This window comes from Bombus vosnesenskii, unplaced genomic scaffold, assembly GCF_011952255.1.
Source record: "Bombus vosnesenskii isolate JDL3184/JDL3185 unplaced genomic scaffold, Bvos_JDL3184-5_v1.1 scf7180000013299, whole genome shotgun sequence".
NCBI classification, from domain to species: Eukaryota; Metazoa; Arthropoda; class Insecta; order Hymenoptera; family Apidae; genus Bombus; species Bombus vosnesenskii.
The window spans coordinates 1,177,032-1,193,770 of NW_022882949.1; the positions used below are offsets into that span (position 1 = coordinate 1,177,032).

General features: G+C 40.5%; 1 protein-coding gene and 1 long non-coding RNA gene across 9 annotated transcripts in view; one reads left to right on the forward strand and one right to left on the reverse strand.

Annotated features, from left to right (window-relative positions):
* The window catches only part of LOC117233891 (dorsal-ventral patterning protein Sog), a 97,511-nt gene that overhangs the window by 56,569 nt on the left and 24,203 nt on the right, over nucleotides 1–16,739 (forward strand). For all 8 annotated transcript variants that reach the window (XR_004493438.1, XM_033494571.1, XM_033494574.1 and 5 more), the window contains one exon: nucleotides 11,573–11,676. Coding sequence is in view for 7 of the 8 variants with exons in the window: in XM_033494568.1 (XP_033350459.1) it covers nucleotides 11,573–11,676 (104 nt within the window). In the remaining variant the exon portion in view is untranslated. The remainder of the gene's footprint in view (nucleotides 1–11,572; nucleotides 11,677–16,739) is intronic.
* LOC117233910 lies at nucleotides 6,974–8,950 on the reverse strand. Its single transcript, XR_004493447.1, has 2 exons — nucleotides 8,054–8,950; nucleotides 6,974–7,538 (listed from the first exon to the last, which is right to left on the reverse strand). It is a non-coding gene; the product is annotated as an uncharacterized LOC117233910 (long non-coding RNA).

A 16,739-nucleotide genomic window follows, 5' to 3' on the forward strand; every position in this document is an offset into this window, starting at 1 on the left:
TCTGAAGACTATTACAAATTTAATTACATTATAGAGCAAGAGAGAAGGAAGTATAAAAATAAATGGTAAATGTAAAATCTAATACGAGCCGCACCCACGATCATGCAAATCGACAATCAAACGTCCCACGCTTGCGTGAATCGGATCGACCCGAATATAAAACCTGCACAGTCAGCGTTAACGATCATCTTAATGTATCTTTCGAGCGCTGAACAAGTGGCAGGGGAACGACAGCATTGGCAGACAGCGACAGTACAGAATTTGATTCGGCTTTTACTATATATGGATGTAAGAATGTCCGCACGCAACATTCTGATGTATGTATCAGGGACAAACGATGACGACGTCGACGACGACGGCGACGTCGATCTGGACGACGTCTGTTGAAGGCGCTTTGGCGTGCTCTAGGATACACCAGACACCGCGTAATGCTTGGCGTAGTTGGTGAATGGCCCCTTGATCCAGATTTTTGTAGGGTGATTTTTGCACACTCAGGGCCACCTATATATAGCACTCGGCACTCGACATTGCATCGCCAGTTGCCGTCTCGACGACAGCGTACGGCCAGGAAAGAGAAGCGAGGAGAGGGAGTCTTCGCGTTTTGTCTTTTTTCGTCTTCTTCGTCTTTCCTTCATTCGTCCTTTCTTATTCCCCTCTCTCTCTTTCTCTTTTCATTCTACGTTTTCATTCTTCGTCCGAATTTTTGTTATATGTTGCGGTTAATTCCCCAATTTTTGTATGCTGGTGCAGTCAAAATCTGTCTTTTCACATACGTTTGTTTTGCAGTCTTATTGCTTTTTGTATTTGTACTTCATTGTAATAAGTAAGTTGGATATCTTAGCCCGACCAACGAATCGTAGGTTGGTATGATTTGTTCTTGTTTAGTGTGTACGCAACCTATGAGCGCCTGATGCGTTTCGACCTCTGCGCGTCGCATGGCGTGCGCCGAACTGTTTGTTTACGGGAAGTGGTTAGAGAGATCATTGACTCGTTTGTAGCTTCTCAGCGGGTATAGCGTGTCGTGTGGCGATCTTCCACTGAATAGGAACAGTGTTATCATTGACACTGTCTACTGACCTCCAATAAATCATGCATAAGAATTTTCAGTCTTAACCTATAATTGAAGTTTCATAGCTCTTTTCATTCCAGTACTATAACATTATTTTTTTAATTTCCAATGACACAGAAGAATAGAAATGCGCTGTATGACCGAAAAATTACACAAAGTATTGCGTACAGAATCACACATAAAATCACGTAGTAAAGGACATTAAATTAGGTATGCTCAACTCACTTGTATGTCACTTAGTGGAATTCTATCTTAGATCTCATTCTGAATCCTACTGTCAGGCAAATAATAAGAATGTTTTAAAAATTACTGCACTGTAAAGCAAATATAAAAATCTGAGAAATATCTTATCTTACTAAGATTTACTTTAATTTTTTATGTCCATGTTATTAATATAGAATCGTACATCGCGTACCGATCAAACCACGTCTCTACACTATTAAGAGCTATTTCTTCTACGTCTGTGGAGCGACAGTAACATATTTCTTCGCGCGCCCCTTGCAAAATCACACCATTTATCATAACTCTTGATGCGGCATTAACATTCCCGTTCTTGCGCTGCGCTGGAACTGTTCGGCACGGCCTGCTACGATCGACTAGCAATACATATTTCTGTCGCCTCACGCCCGGTTCTTATATCGTCCATGATGAAGGGCGCATCAGTGACTTGGTGACATATTTTTGCACACTTCAGTGCCTCTAATTGGAATTTCACACTTCTTTCGCTTATCGTGTTCGATGTCTCCTTATGACGTCATTTAATCATGTGGGAAAAACTTATATTTGTGTTTTAAAGTTATTTCAAAAAGAAAAATACCGCAGGGTCACTGGCTGGCGGGGAACTCTCGACCTTTCACGTTACTCGTCGGCGTTTCCCTTCACGCGCACCGAAAGAGATTAATTGTGCTTCTAAAGCCGCCGGCAGATAGGATCACCTACAGCTTTGATCTTTCCTTGTTGTTCTACCACCTACGTTGATGGTTAGAAGAAACAGGGAAGATATTTTAAACAGGGATGAACGTGAAATTGAAAATTGAGATTATAATTTTCTTCTTCTTGTAATTTAAAACTTCGTTTTCTTGTGCCATGAAATTTCAAATATTTTCGTATTCGTAGTAGAGGACATAAATTTTTGTTTGTATATATAGGATATTAGGAATTTCACGGATCACGTGACTCTAGAGGCCACTGTTGTAGTCGGCCGGTCAACTATGTCGCCGACCAATGGATAAATTTATTCTGTATCAGTAGAAAACACCGGCTTTAAGTCGGCGTCGCCGCGGTACGAACAAAGCGGCATTGTTATATGCCCTCACGGCAGTAAAACATCGTTCGCTTATCAACCTGTAACACTCCTGTTCTCTCACCAGACGTATTTTAGGAGATATAGAAATGCGCGTGTGGAAGCATTGACGGAATCCGTGCTCAGTTTGGTGGATAATGTGGGACGCGTTTCGAGTCACGTGACTGAATATACTTATAACCTAACCTTTTCTTATAATCTAACCTTATCTGTTGAGAACTACTATGATATTGTGTTTGTTTATGTGTATTACTAATATCTAGAAAAACTAACCCAATTTATTTAAATTCCTTATTTTTCCTATGTTCACTTTTCGTTGTATTCTATATTATATCGATATATTTCTGTTGAGATATGTATAATTTTCTGTGCTGGACTAGGTTAAATGCGTAGTAGAGATACTTGTATGTGAATATCAGTGTGTGGAAGTATGTGTGTCCGAAGCGTCTCGAAAACAAAGGAATGTAAACTCTTCAGTCGGTTAAGAGTCGGTTAACAGTCGGGTATAGAAGAAAGTGCTGAGACGCGTGCAAGTGTGTATCCATGAATATATAAGGAATCGTTCATTAAATAAATATTTCATTATTTTAATATTAATCCTCAGTATAAATTTAGTGTTCCTATAACATTATTTCGGCTTCAAAGATCCACAATTTTCAACAATTTCTACAACTACGTTCATGGAAAGATTATAAAAATTGAAAAGGAGGAAATTCAGAATTCGTTAGTTTCATTATATGACATATCTAAATTCTATTAAGTAACTTTATGTGGCGACAAAGTCGTATAAAATTCTGTTGAAGTAATGGTGTGATTGGAAATACCATTGCCTACATAGAAACATGAAAGTCTGGGCTCGATTGCCGATAAAGGCGCGGTCTCTGTTTTTTTTCACCAATCCTGTAAATTCTATAGTGACATCTAATTTTAGCCATGTGGGTATTCAAGCCTGAATTGCGTAATTCCTTTTAATTCGAGTCACGTCTGGCCATTTATATTTCATTATATTTTTTGACGACCGAAGAAAATTGCTGAAATGGCTGTTTAGAACCGACGTAGGTGTGTGTTGTGTTTTGTTCCCAGACAGAGTATTTTTGAGATGCTTGTAGCTACGTGAAAACAGCTAAAGTACGTGTGGGAAGCGTCATCGTGATCCTCGTACTACGCTGCCGGTGGCGCTCGCCCCGGGAAAGTGAAGTTGCGAGGGCGTTTCGCCTACATGCGTACTCGCCCAGAGATTTACGCCTCTTTCATACAGATCGAAACGGTGAACCAGATATTATGATTCCTATAAAAACCTATTAATTACTCGAGTAGCAATCTTTTATCGTAATTTAATATATTTCTGAGATCATCGCGTAACCTTAAGGCTGATTCTAATGTCAATGTCTGATTAATTGACTGCGTATTAGTGCGTCTATTTATGTAAATGTCAAATATTTGCGAACATAATTAAAGAAATGAAATCTAAATGAAGATTTTTCACCCATTGAATATAACGAGAACTTTTCTTTAGATATTTAATATGTTGTATTCCATACATTTTTGGATGTTGTACAAATTCTTGATAAATGCATAAATATTCGCATTCTACTAATTAACACCAGAATTCGTATTTGCAAAGCAAAACTTCGTTTCATATATTTTCAGGCTGAAACAGTCGACTGTTAGTATAAAAACATGGTTTCTTAAAGAATATGAAAATTTACCTTACCTTTATTTCACCTTTTTTAATTTTAATGATATAGATTTCCCGGTCGTAAGAATGATCATCGGTAATTCTCCCCTTCGTTTCTTTAAAACAAAATTAGGACGACTAATTATCCATAATTGACAATAAAACGTGCAAATCCTTGACTCCTTCGTTTCCCTGCAGCCAACCAGATCGTAGATGAGTTTGCGTGCAGCTCAATCGAGGCCGAGGAGTACTCGACTTTAACTCCTCTGCATATTAATGTTGATCGAGGACTCGGTGAGATACATATTCGGTCGAGGCGCACGTAGGCGTACACCTACGTGAAACCTGTAGCCAGGAGAGCAGGTACGGCCGTACAACAGCGTCGCCGTTTTATAACGTAGTGGCGAGACACGGCAGGAGAGGCGACCGCGATGTGTCGATGTCGACGAAGAGAAGTCGCGAGGAGAGTGTGTCGCCTACGTGTCTGCCCACTTGCAGTGTCAGGAGACCAACCTATGAGAAAGTGGCCCTCAAGGATCGGGCCGGACCGGAAGATGTAGATAGCGCCCTCATATTCGGCCAGACGATGCTTCACGGCCAGCCAGCGTTGCGTAAGGACAATGTCGACGGCACCTGGCTTCGCCACACTTCCTCCCTCGTCTGCTCCTTCGTCTTCCTTTCCTTTCCTATCGTGTCTTTTCCGCTGCTTACTTTTTTTCTTTCTTCCTCGCGTGGTCGTTACGATCTCGTCGGGAATCGCGAGGACAAGACGTCGCGTTTTATTTTCGTTTGACTTCGCCCACGAAAAATCTCAACCCGATCGTTATCCAATCGTTCCGTTTCATTTTTCCTAGCCTTTCCCTTTGCTTCCGTGGCGATAGGTTACCGGTTCATTTAGTTTCTCGTCGCGTGATGGCGATTTACGTCAGGTTAGGTTGTAATTTTATTATGCGATAAGCTATATATAGATTGATATGTTAGTCACTTCTTTATTTTTCACAACTTCTGTTAAATCATCTGTCCGTGAATACATTTGTGATTTTTTACTCGGCTTGCGACTTCAAATCCAATTTCGCATTTCTCAGTTAATGAGATCACACCTAACTTGGTGATAATTCAATTATCGTATAGACTATGTTTGGGGATTTAGAGTTCGTCAGATTTGTGTACTAAACTGATCGCCTGATTTTCGAACTCGGACGTCACATGTTATGTGCGAACTGACCTTATAGATCTTCTACGAACATCTGTCGCGAAGCAAAGAAGAGCAAAAAAGCTGAATCTATCTTTAGCAGGTATCCCAGACTACCCGCATGTTCCTCGTTGTGCATAAATTTTCATTTTAAAGACGGTCGCGTAGTGGTCTACTGATTTGGCACCATGAACCACTTCTAAACGCTCCTTAATATCAGTTGTCATCGTGTTAAAAACCTATTACCATGAATTAACCTTTCTTCGTTGATTAAAATTCAGGCAAAAAATCGTCCTGTAGCTGGGCATAACGTTTCGATTAAAAACGACAGTAAAACTGAGAATCTGCCTTAAGGTCGATTCTAATGACACCTAAATGCTCGTGCGGTTAACTTTATTCGACTTGCCTTTCTGGAAATTTTATGGGCCTTGTTTTCATTCTGAAACAATGGCATTGTTTAGTGCGGCAATGAAACGTTAGAAATCACACGACCAAGACAAGCACGTTCGCGTTCAGATAAAATAACCTCGATGCTGCTCGGTGCATCGCAATGTCACGTGACGTGAGACCGTATACGATGCTAAAGGTGATGTGAAACTCGAGATGGAGATGAGTAAGAACGCCTATGTAACAGAGTGAGAAAGAATCAGAGTTTGAACGAATGTTGCAAGAGGGAGGAGAAGAGAACAAGTGGCGGATCGCGAAATAGGGGGGACAGGAAGTAAGTGTAACGCCGCGAGATTCATGGAAAAGAAACAAGATGGAGAAAAGTGGAAAAAGCAAGAAAAGAAAGTGGCATGTGTTTGTCGTTCACTCACCCGGCTATCGCGTCGCTTCTTTTTCTAGTCCTTTTTTATCCGTCGCCAGTGGAGAACGTTATTTATTTTAGCGAGCGAGGACGTACTCATAGCGTTGTTACAAAACTACCTAGAGGGCGGTTTGATGGATATAAAGATAGTGGGCCGAATGCAGGTTAAAATATCCTGTTCCGCGTGAAGAACCGTGCAACTGTGTTAAGATGCTAGCACGAATTTCGGCCGATACTGAGAACGCACACGTGACTTTGTAGCGTCCTATTCTACCTTACCTTATTGTTGTACTATTATTATTGTTACGATCGTAGATTTTGTTGCTACAACATAATATTCATTTCATAAACTTAAAATTCCAACAGTATATGAATTTAGTATGAAGAAGAAAATTAAAAATTGTACGGGATGTTTGTAATAATCTTTTTTAGAAAATTGTGTTAATTTACCAACTGAGAAACGAGTTGTTTCATTGAATATAATACAATCAGTAAGAATAAAAAAGTTAGTACGAAGAATACCAAGACGGTTGTCATTTTCAAACGTTTTATGATCACTCTACAATATTCTCGCGGATAGTAAGCTCGTAAAAAAGCTCACGAACGTGTTTGTTAACAATATGTAAATAGATGGCGAACTTTACAAGAACGCCAATGAGGGCGCACATTTACGAGTTATGTTTGTGGATTCGTTTCTCGAACGGCAGAGTTTATATCGTGAATTTATGTAACCTAGTCTCAGACGAAATTAATATCGCGGTCGAGGCGTGTTACACCTCGCGTGTCGACGGTTTATCGTCCCCGAAACTGAAACGTGTCCCTGATCGCGATTCGAATTTCGCGCGCAGGCAAAAAGTTGGAAAAGGAAAGAAGCACGTGTGGATTTGTTGGCAAGTTTTCTTACAACTTTCTTGGCGTCCATATTCTCGTTCAGTTTATTGAATAGCAGGAGGAATAAAGTCAGGGTAAATGTTTTACCGTGGAGAATTTGGAGCAAGCTTCTTTCGTCGTGCGTAAGATAGTCGTCGGTCTGGCTTTAACGACGTTTTGCGGGCAAGAACGGTTTTGTGGAAGCAAAAGTCGGGGTAACGTGTCCAATCTTCCGACATTGGACAGGCCGAGTCAACGGTCGACGCCTTAGATATTTTAGGATTAACAGTAGTCTATCCTGTCGTATTTTTCCTAAATGAATCCCGGTTGAGGATTCATCGCGGTTCATCGAACTCCTCAGTTAGAAGCGCCACGCGTTCATCGTTATCCTAGACTGACTACGTGGCTCAGAATAGTGGCAGAAACAGTCTTCCTAGAATTCTTGATGAGATTCGCTGAAAGCTAAAGCTAGAAGGAATGAATCGTCAACGGATGATGCTCGAACTTTAAATACACCAAATTATCCTGTGACTAAAATTACTTGCCTTGGTTCATTCGAATGTGTAATAACGCCATCTTTGATCTAAAAACGGTAATTAATATTGACCTTGCAGTAACCTACAAAAGACCAGGCAATAATTAGTAATAGTTACATAAACGTAGCATATTATTGGAAGATAATACAAGGCACAAAGAATATGTTCGTATAATAGATACTACATATATAGAAGATCATTACATAAATCAGAAATATAAGATAAAGTTCTTCAAATTCTATAATTTGGTGAAAACTACTATAATTATGCTATAAATGCTTTAGTTTCTTCAAACATTATTACATTGTAGGAGATGATGACTGAAAAAATATTAAGTATATCTTAGAGATCCCCTTCGTATCCCCGTAGAGAGACTACGATCTAATATCAAAAGTCAGTAATAAATAACGATCTTGTACACATTACTAATCCCTCTTTTTCCCCTAGATTTCTCAAACTAAATAGCTATATACATACACGGATCATAATGCAACAAATGTTTTGTGTGTATCTTCACCTTAAGTCAATATTAGTATTACCGAACGATAGCAACCGTTTGGTGCCCCTCCACCGGAGTGGAAGTGAATTTACACGAACCCGTCTTAAACACGACGTCGTAACTGGTGTCGCCAGCAAGAGCGTCTCCTCCTGTTTTTGCGCTGCTCGAAACGGCCGACACTCAACCGTTTGAGGACGCCTGTTTTCATTACGTGTCTCAACCCAAACGCCGTATTACGTCGTCGGCTCTCAGGATGGTCCTGGTTGTCGTCGTAGTAGTGTTATACGCCGTTTGAGTGGCTGCTCCTTTTTTACGACTGCACTCGTCGACTTTCGTCGTGTCGTGTCCGTACGATTTTTCTGCGAACCGAAAGGGGAAGAGAGGAACGCGTTACGCGAGAAGGCCTTCTCCGTTTATGCAAATCGCGGCCAATTTACGGACGCAGCCTCGACGCTTTTCCATTCGGTTTAATTTATGCTAATCCATTTATGCAAATGTCTCGGTAATTCGCGTGAACGCCCTCTACGCGGCTGTTCTCCGCTAGCATCCTTAATTTTGTTACGTGTTAAGACCGCGGGACGGCCACAAAAGCGCCATTATGCATGTACAAGGAAAAACAGCGGAACGCCACCATGGGGCAGGCCATTGAATTTCTGATTGGTTCACCGAGAGGGCGCGTTTAGTGTTCCGCGAAACGGCCAAGGAAGCTGCTGCTGCGCTAAGCGCGGTCGGTTCACTGGCTCGAGATAAAGCGCACAAAATTTCACAGTTCATAAGTTACAGCAACGGAGTTAACGGTCTATGAAACGTTAGTATATGGGCCAAATTAGCATCGGCCACACTCTATACTCCGTCGTCCATCGCGTCGTCCACTCCGCTACGACGTCCTATTCTCATCCTTCCAATAATAGATTAAACGTTTAGCGAGATTTGACGCCTATGCTCCCGCCCTATCCGTTGTTACATTCCTTCCCACGAGCTTAGACTTATGCGGTAAGGGCAATGGAGTATTTCTATAGCGCTGCAACTTCAAATAACAGAGCAAGGAGAAACTTCTATAAAAAATATACATATATATAAAGACAATTAGTATAGACAGAGTAAAGTCTATGGTAAAAATCTAACAATATTATTAAATGTGAAATTTTATGTTCCCTGTGAAACGACTTATCGGCGCGTTTCGCACTACGTATCGCGTTACGAATTCTAGAGAAACGGGCGTTAAGAGGGCGCGAGCCGAGAAAGAGAAGAGGTCCATTAGGAGAATGTCAGATCGAAACGATAAAGAGCGTCGACCGTGCACGCGCGGTGCGCCAACACGGCAACGGTTCTCCCTGAAGCTTTCCTCTGATTTCGATGTCCCTCATAGCGCAGTGGCGGGATTAATTCGTTCTCTGGCTTTGTCCTCGATACTCGAGTGATTTATTCGGTTTGCTGGCGTGTCTCGTGTTAAACGGAGGAAGGAAATCGAGCCGGATGAAATGGACGGAATTCGTTGACTTTGTTGGCAACACTGCGTGTTTCTCGCCATATCCTGTATTCAGGCCATTAATACGTTCGCGAATGTGGCGATTCTGATCTACATTTTTTCTTTAACCTAGTAAACCATAGTTCTTCATAGTTGTGACTTCATAGATCTCTGTATCGCAAAAATGCTTTGGTACACAGAAGCCTGTTTGCAATCGGCAATAAAGGCCGGCGCATACACACAGAACGAAGAGAAAGGAGTTATACCTGGGATGAATTGAACGATGAACTGAACAGTATCGATGACATATGAACACGGCCGCATAAAGGGCGAGGTAGCACTGGACTCGCATATTTGCGATGCGGTGGCGTATCGAGGCTCTCTTCTCTCGGACTCTCCTGGTTGCTTAGGACCGACCATGCGCTTAGAACGACTTAGTACACACGGTGCAACGACCTCGCGCAACGAGCCTTACTGTGTATCTTTCTTCCTCTCTTTCTCTGTCGAATGTGTGCACATTTGAAGCAAACGGAACGACTGGACGAATCCAAAGAGACCCGATCTCCTTTCGTTTCCCCGTTCGTTGAAACGTATAGCGTCGCGACGCTTGCATCGTATTGAGGTTCTGGATGGATTCAACCGTGATTTGTACCGTTGCTCGGCTAATAGGTTCGTTGGTACGCTGCTGAAGAATTCCACGTACTTTAGTTGATCAGCGTATAATCTGTTACGTTTTATTTTTGATTTTAGACGCATTCTCGTCTGTTGATCGTTAGCGTAGACTTTGTATCGGATAGTTGGAATTCTTCCCGTTATTATTTAATATATGATCCGCTAACCTTCGTCTTCTTATGACAACTCAATTATGATCTATTTTCTTATGGTCCTTGACTCGCAATGGCGAGTTGCATTTGTGATTCACCTTGATATAAAATACCAGCAAAATATCGAAAACTATCGATTCGACGTGTAGGGATGGCTGCTTATCCACTGGCTGTCACGTGATGCGTAGCACGCGAGGCGGCGCCACGCTTCCCATAAAGCGATTGCTGTATTCCGGTCTCGAGAAACTTCTTCGTGTCGAGGTGTAACGCGCACGAATCGCTCGGTTACCGGGCGCGTGATACGCTCGATGGAGGGGATGGAAGCGGTTTCTTAGAAGCGACGATAAGTCGCATAATCCGACAGAAAGAGTGCGGGTTATTTTCGGCGCGGGCACGGTCGAGTATTTATTTTTACGCTGAAAAAGAAAAGGACGTCGTTGCGCCTAACAGTCATACACGGACTTAGCTGACTTTTCCCTCGGTTTCTTTTTATCTTAGCGGAAGAAGGTGAATCCACGTCACTGTTAAACGAGGCAACGGCCTTGCGAGAATGGTGCTCGCTTTCTTTTTCCTTCTTTCAGATCGCCTTCTGCCGCTTTCCTCTCTCTCTCTCTCTCTCTCTCTCTCTCTCTCTCTCTCGCCCCGTCGCTTTCTTCTTTTACGCACCGTCTCATCGTCGTCTCGGCGATTTTTAAGCGGCGACCAAGGAACGTTTGCTCCTTCTTCGAGCACGGCGATGATTCAGAGACTGGCGATTAGCGTACCCCAGCCGGAAAGAGTCCTCCATTCATTCCGCGATTTCACTTTTATCCCATTCTGGAATGTAAAGGGATTATGTGGTCGTATTACGTATAACTTAAACGATACACGATTTCTTTCTTTCGCAATGGAAACTTAAATAACCAGTGCATTAATTTTCTTACCTTTGTATCACGTTTTATACATAGTTTATAAAATAGTTAATCCGTTTCTTCAGTACTTTGCTCAAAGTGCCTTCACGTCTGCTGGATATTAAGTTTCAATCTGAACATACTCGATATAAATCTCGATATAAACGTACAATTTACAATTGACGATCATGAATTTTTCTCGCAGTCAAATAGTACAGTTAAATAGTGTGGAATATTTATTCGTAAACCTTTCTCCTCTGCAACGCCCTCTTTTCCTCTCCTATCCACAATCTCCACTTTCTGTTCGCTTTCAAATATTTCCGCCTAGTCATTTTTCATTCGCCTAAGTCGTACATATACCAGTCGGAGAAAACGGGAAAAAGAAAAGAGGAGCCACAAATTCACCAAGCCAATTCAAATGCCTCTTTGTTGCAGAATGTACGTTCGGCAAGCAGATACGGGAACTGGGCTCCACCTGGTTCGCGGATTTGGGCCCGCCCTTCGGAGTCATGTACTGCATCAAATGCGAATGCATTCCGGTACGTATTAAAGTGGGTGTGTCCTCACGCATTCGTGCGTGTCTTTGTGCACGTATCGGGTCTCCCCTGTTCGTTTGAGTCCGACCTTTAACCCCCTCGCGGCGAGGCGAGCCTCAAGCTGCACGTACAACATTACGTTTCTATGTAACTGGCCGACCTGACGCGACTTTTACGGAATTCACGTCGATTATTCGTGTAGATACAACAGTCCCGGAACACCCTGTTCTCCGCCGCTATAGCTTGTTTCAAAGTACCAAAGATCTATTATCTTCTTGGCCGGGTCATTTGTTCGTCGCAAGTTTCTATAATCTTGCGATTACAAGTAAATGGGAACGAAATAATTCAACATAGCAAATAACGTAACATAAATCTTTCATAGAAACTGATCTTAATATAACATTGGATATAACAATACAAATTTGCAGGTGAACCTTAGCAATTTTCGTAGCAATTACGTGCGAACGTAAGATCTTATCCTTGCAGGATAAGTTTTCTTAATTTTATTATATAAATTTTGCTTACATAAGCCATTGGCAATTCAAATTACGAGTTAATTCGGTAAAATTCCTGGTCAAACAGTTGCCATAAAAATATCGTTGTCTGGATTACGTCATTTCACACAGTCATAGGTCATCATCGTACGATATGTCAATAATTGACGTCCGTTCAAATATCAACGTAATCTATCATTTAATTTAGTCTAATTATTTGATGTAATGTATTATTTATAATCCTAAGCTTCCCCCAAGCTCAATTCGATTTTTATATTTACTTACTATACACGTAAAAGCAATTTGGCCATACGAATTCCAATTTTATAAAATATAAAATAGCTTATATGTTTTTCTTGAATTTAAAATATATCAAACGTAATATAAAATAGCTTATGTAGTTCTCTGGAATTTAAAATACGTCAAACGTATATACTTAAATACGTTAAACGTATATACTAAGAAATATTTACTAGGAAGGATCATAGACTATGTAGAATGTATAGATTTCCGACAATCACCGTATGCAACAAGCTAATCGATATCGACTCCTTCTTGGATCGCTTTTTCCGAGAAGGTCGTAGAAATGGCATTGCCCTTTGGATAGTACTGTAGACCGACGTAATACGCGAGGCACGGACTAAATCTCGATCTGGGTGACGTGACCCACGGAGACTTGACGTGCTTTCTAATCCCATTCCTGATCCGAGACAGACTGGCGTCCGCTTCTTAGCTCGTCTACTACTACTGTACGTGAGCGAGGCGCATATATTGCTCACGTATCGTTTTACGGGTAGATACATTGTGACACGTCATACCACGTCCTTTAAACACTGTCAAGGAATTCTGAACGTGTTCCTGTACATTAACTGTTTCAAGATTGTATCTGATTAATTTGACCGTCTTAAATAATTAATATCAAGTAGTCTTTCATACGAGGAGAATTGAAATACTGATATTTTTAAAGTTGAGGAAATAAGCTTCTCGTTTTAGGTATACTTGGCGAAAAAGGAAACCTGATATGCGAGAGCAATTGATATATTTATATTGATATTTTTGAAATTAATAGAAGAAGCTTTTCGTTCTAGGTATATTTCACAAGGAAAAAGAAATGGGGAGGAGGGGGAGGAAGTACAAAATAAACGACGCAGAAACATGCCAGGTCTGCAATATGGAAAGGAAAGAAACACAAATATTCTATATCAATAAAGAATATCTTCAGTTACATACAAGCAGCCATAAAGACTAGAAAACTATACATAGATGGATAGCAGAATGCACATTTAAAGGAATATACTTTTATATAGAAATATAGATGCAAAATATAGCTACGTGCATATGTATATACATATACCAATGTAATATAAAAATATAGGATAGATAAATACTAACTGAGAAAGGATTAAGGACAATAACAGCAGCAATAAGATATAACAATCAAGAGATATGAAGATATACAGGGTGGTTGGTAACTGGTGGTACAAGCGGAAAGGGGGTGATTCTACGCGAAAAAAGAAGTCGAAAATATAGAATACAAATTTTTCGTTCGAGGCTTTGTTTTCGAGAAAATCGACTTTGAATTTTCGCTCGGTACGCGTGCACTTTATCGCGTCTCGTTATAACGGATCTCACTGTAGATCGTTGTCTCGATGGAAAAATTAAAAAAAAAAAAAATTTTTATTCTATATTTTCGATTTCTTTTTTCGCATAGAATCACCCCCTTTCCGTTTGTACCACCAGTTATCAACCACCCTGTATAATGAAGTATATAAAAAATATATAATAAAGATATATAATAAAAAAATGTATTATATTGTAATAAACTATAAGTGAGAGGGGTCAAGAATTTTCCTGCAATAGGCTACTTGCCTATAATACGAAATAAATTATTAATATAGTATTAATTAGAAAAGAAAAGGAAAATAAAAAGTTTCAGTCAGATATCTTACGTATTCCGAAATATAATATGTACATATATTATGTATGCATGTATATGTACATATATACCTTGAAGTAAGGCGGATAATTTTGACGCGATTGAATATCTGCGCGTTCGAAGCGTCAGAAGAATCGGTATTGTCTCGCTTCTTTTCGTCGATGCAAACAGGTCGAATGATGGGTTGGCAGTGTTGTATTTCCGACGCAATCGTTGACAGGCCGCACCTACGGTCGGTTATACATTTTGTCGTGCTCACGCGTCCTCCATTATTAATGAAGCCGCGTTCGTATGACGCGAAGTACGCCGAATTAAATTAGTTCCGGCCGTACGTTTGAAAACAAATTTTTATCTCTCCATTGCTGCTCTATTTTCTTTGCGTACATATATTATTCCTTTTTGACCGTCTGTCTGCAAAATGAAAATAAGATGCGACCAGGTAGGTAAAACCATATACAGCATATGACATGTATTTCTATAAAATATCGTAGCTCTTAGAAATTTGCATAAATACAGTACCAAAAGAAAATTGAAAACGATTCGATACGCAGTGCTCGACGAATACCGATAAGACGGACCGATTCCATTTTATATTGCGTTGTTGCCGGCCAGGATCGCTCGAATTCTTGTCCAATCGCGCAATAATCGTCATTTACATTCCACGCATATGTGCACGGGGGAAACACCGCTTTGTTTTGCGTCCTATATGAGCCGATCGATAACGTCACCGTGTACCGACACGTCCCTTCCGTGTGTCATCGATATTCTTGCCCTTTCCCGCCTCTTACCCGTCCCGTCGATACAAACATTTTTTTAATCATCCAGTCGATAACACCTTCCTGACTCATTTTTTGCATTTACATGAAAAGCTGCGTAATTTTTTCTGACCTTGGTTCCCCTCACCTTTTTACGGCGTTTTTTTTTCAGACGCAGTATACATACATTTTCTGACAAGATGCCGACGGTAATAATTGTGCCTTTTACGACCTAATTAAATGAGAATCATAAAACATTGTTCGTTTTATTGCTCGTTCGCCGTTTAACGATGCAATGTATGGCAGCGGTATTTGTCGAACACCCGATATACACACGAGGGTCGTTACGATCGAACGAGAACGTAACGTGTGTTCGATGTAAGAGCGACGCCCGGTTGCTAAATCGGGCGTTTTTCTTATCGACATTTCTTGTAGACCTGTAATAATAGGCCCGGCACTAATGAGCGTGATTATGAAGAGATAAAAGTACGGCCCCGGTCGATTAGCTCTGTTTAGTGGTTCTCTTCCGGACTTTCTCGATGAAAGGCGGAGGCCTGATGTTTTCTGCTTCGTTTAACCGCCTAGCATAGAATTGGCCTTTTTTTTAATTGCTTCTAATCAGCCATCTGTAATTTTTATTCACTTGCAGTTTTATTTCTCCCGCGTTGTATTTCTCTCTAAAAGTGAATATTTTCTTAACAGGATAGAAACGTGTGATTCACCCGTTAAACACGAAGAAATCCTGCACAATAATCGTATTTCACTCGTAAATTTCAATTTTGTAATTCTAGTCTTTGGATTTGCGAACAAATGTATATACATGTGACGTTTCATTAAGGAACGATAAAGACTGATCCTTATCGAGCGAAACACCTTTTATCCTCTACGAGAACAAAAGCGCCGTTAAACGATGATCCAGTCGAGATTTCGTTCACACCCACTCATGCTCGATCCATTGAAGCAGAAAAGAGAGGGCGATGTGTAAGGCGGATACGAGAGGGGGCTTTGATACCCACGACGTGCCGGCCGCCTTGTATCGTCGGACTATTAAAGATACTCATCTCATTATACAAGACCCACCGACACCACCCACGCGATATGTGCGTTCATTCTTCTTTGCGCCATTCACCTTTCCTCTTCCTCCTTCTTTACCCGCATAATTTCAACTGCAAAACAGGCATGAACATTCGTGTACTATTTCTGACAATATCCACGTGACGACTAGTAATCTTTATGGTTGTCGGAGAAGTAACTTTTTAAAATTAATCTTTAATTGGTAGATAGGAAATTACATAGGTACTTATACGGTTAGAAGTAGCGCCACGGGAAATTTATATCGTAGACTGTCTTTCAAAGTTCAGTTTTATTTTCAAGACAATACGTTTATTAACTTAACGCTCTTATATCCAACGTTTTTCTATTAATAAATGCGCGTTTTTAGTAAGATGTATCAATTTCACGATCTTAGAAGTATAATTACGATGAATCCATAAAAATTCGCCCATGGTACCATTAGTTCAACGTTAAAGAACCGTGCCAGTTTAAGGTTAAGGAATAACCGTTTAGTAACATTTTCGTTTTCTGTAATATCTTCTGACAGTAGGTCAGCCAATGGAAAATCTAGTTCCAAAAATTCCATTAGTTTAAAACGGACAATTAAATCGTGCAGAATTCGAGTATCGATAAAGATGTTTTCTACGTATCTGTATAAAATCAACCATTGAAATTATCTATCAGGAAAACGATTAACTGTCATCTGATTGATACTGGAACGTTCAGAGCCATTATCAGTATAGGTATTGCGTCTTACTTGTTGCATGCATGAAAACACATAAAAACGAAGTTGCTTTTCTGCTTACGACATTTATTGGTAGAAAATAA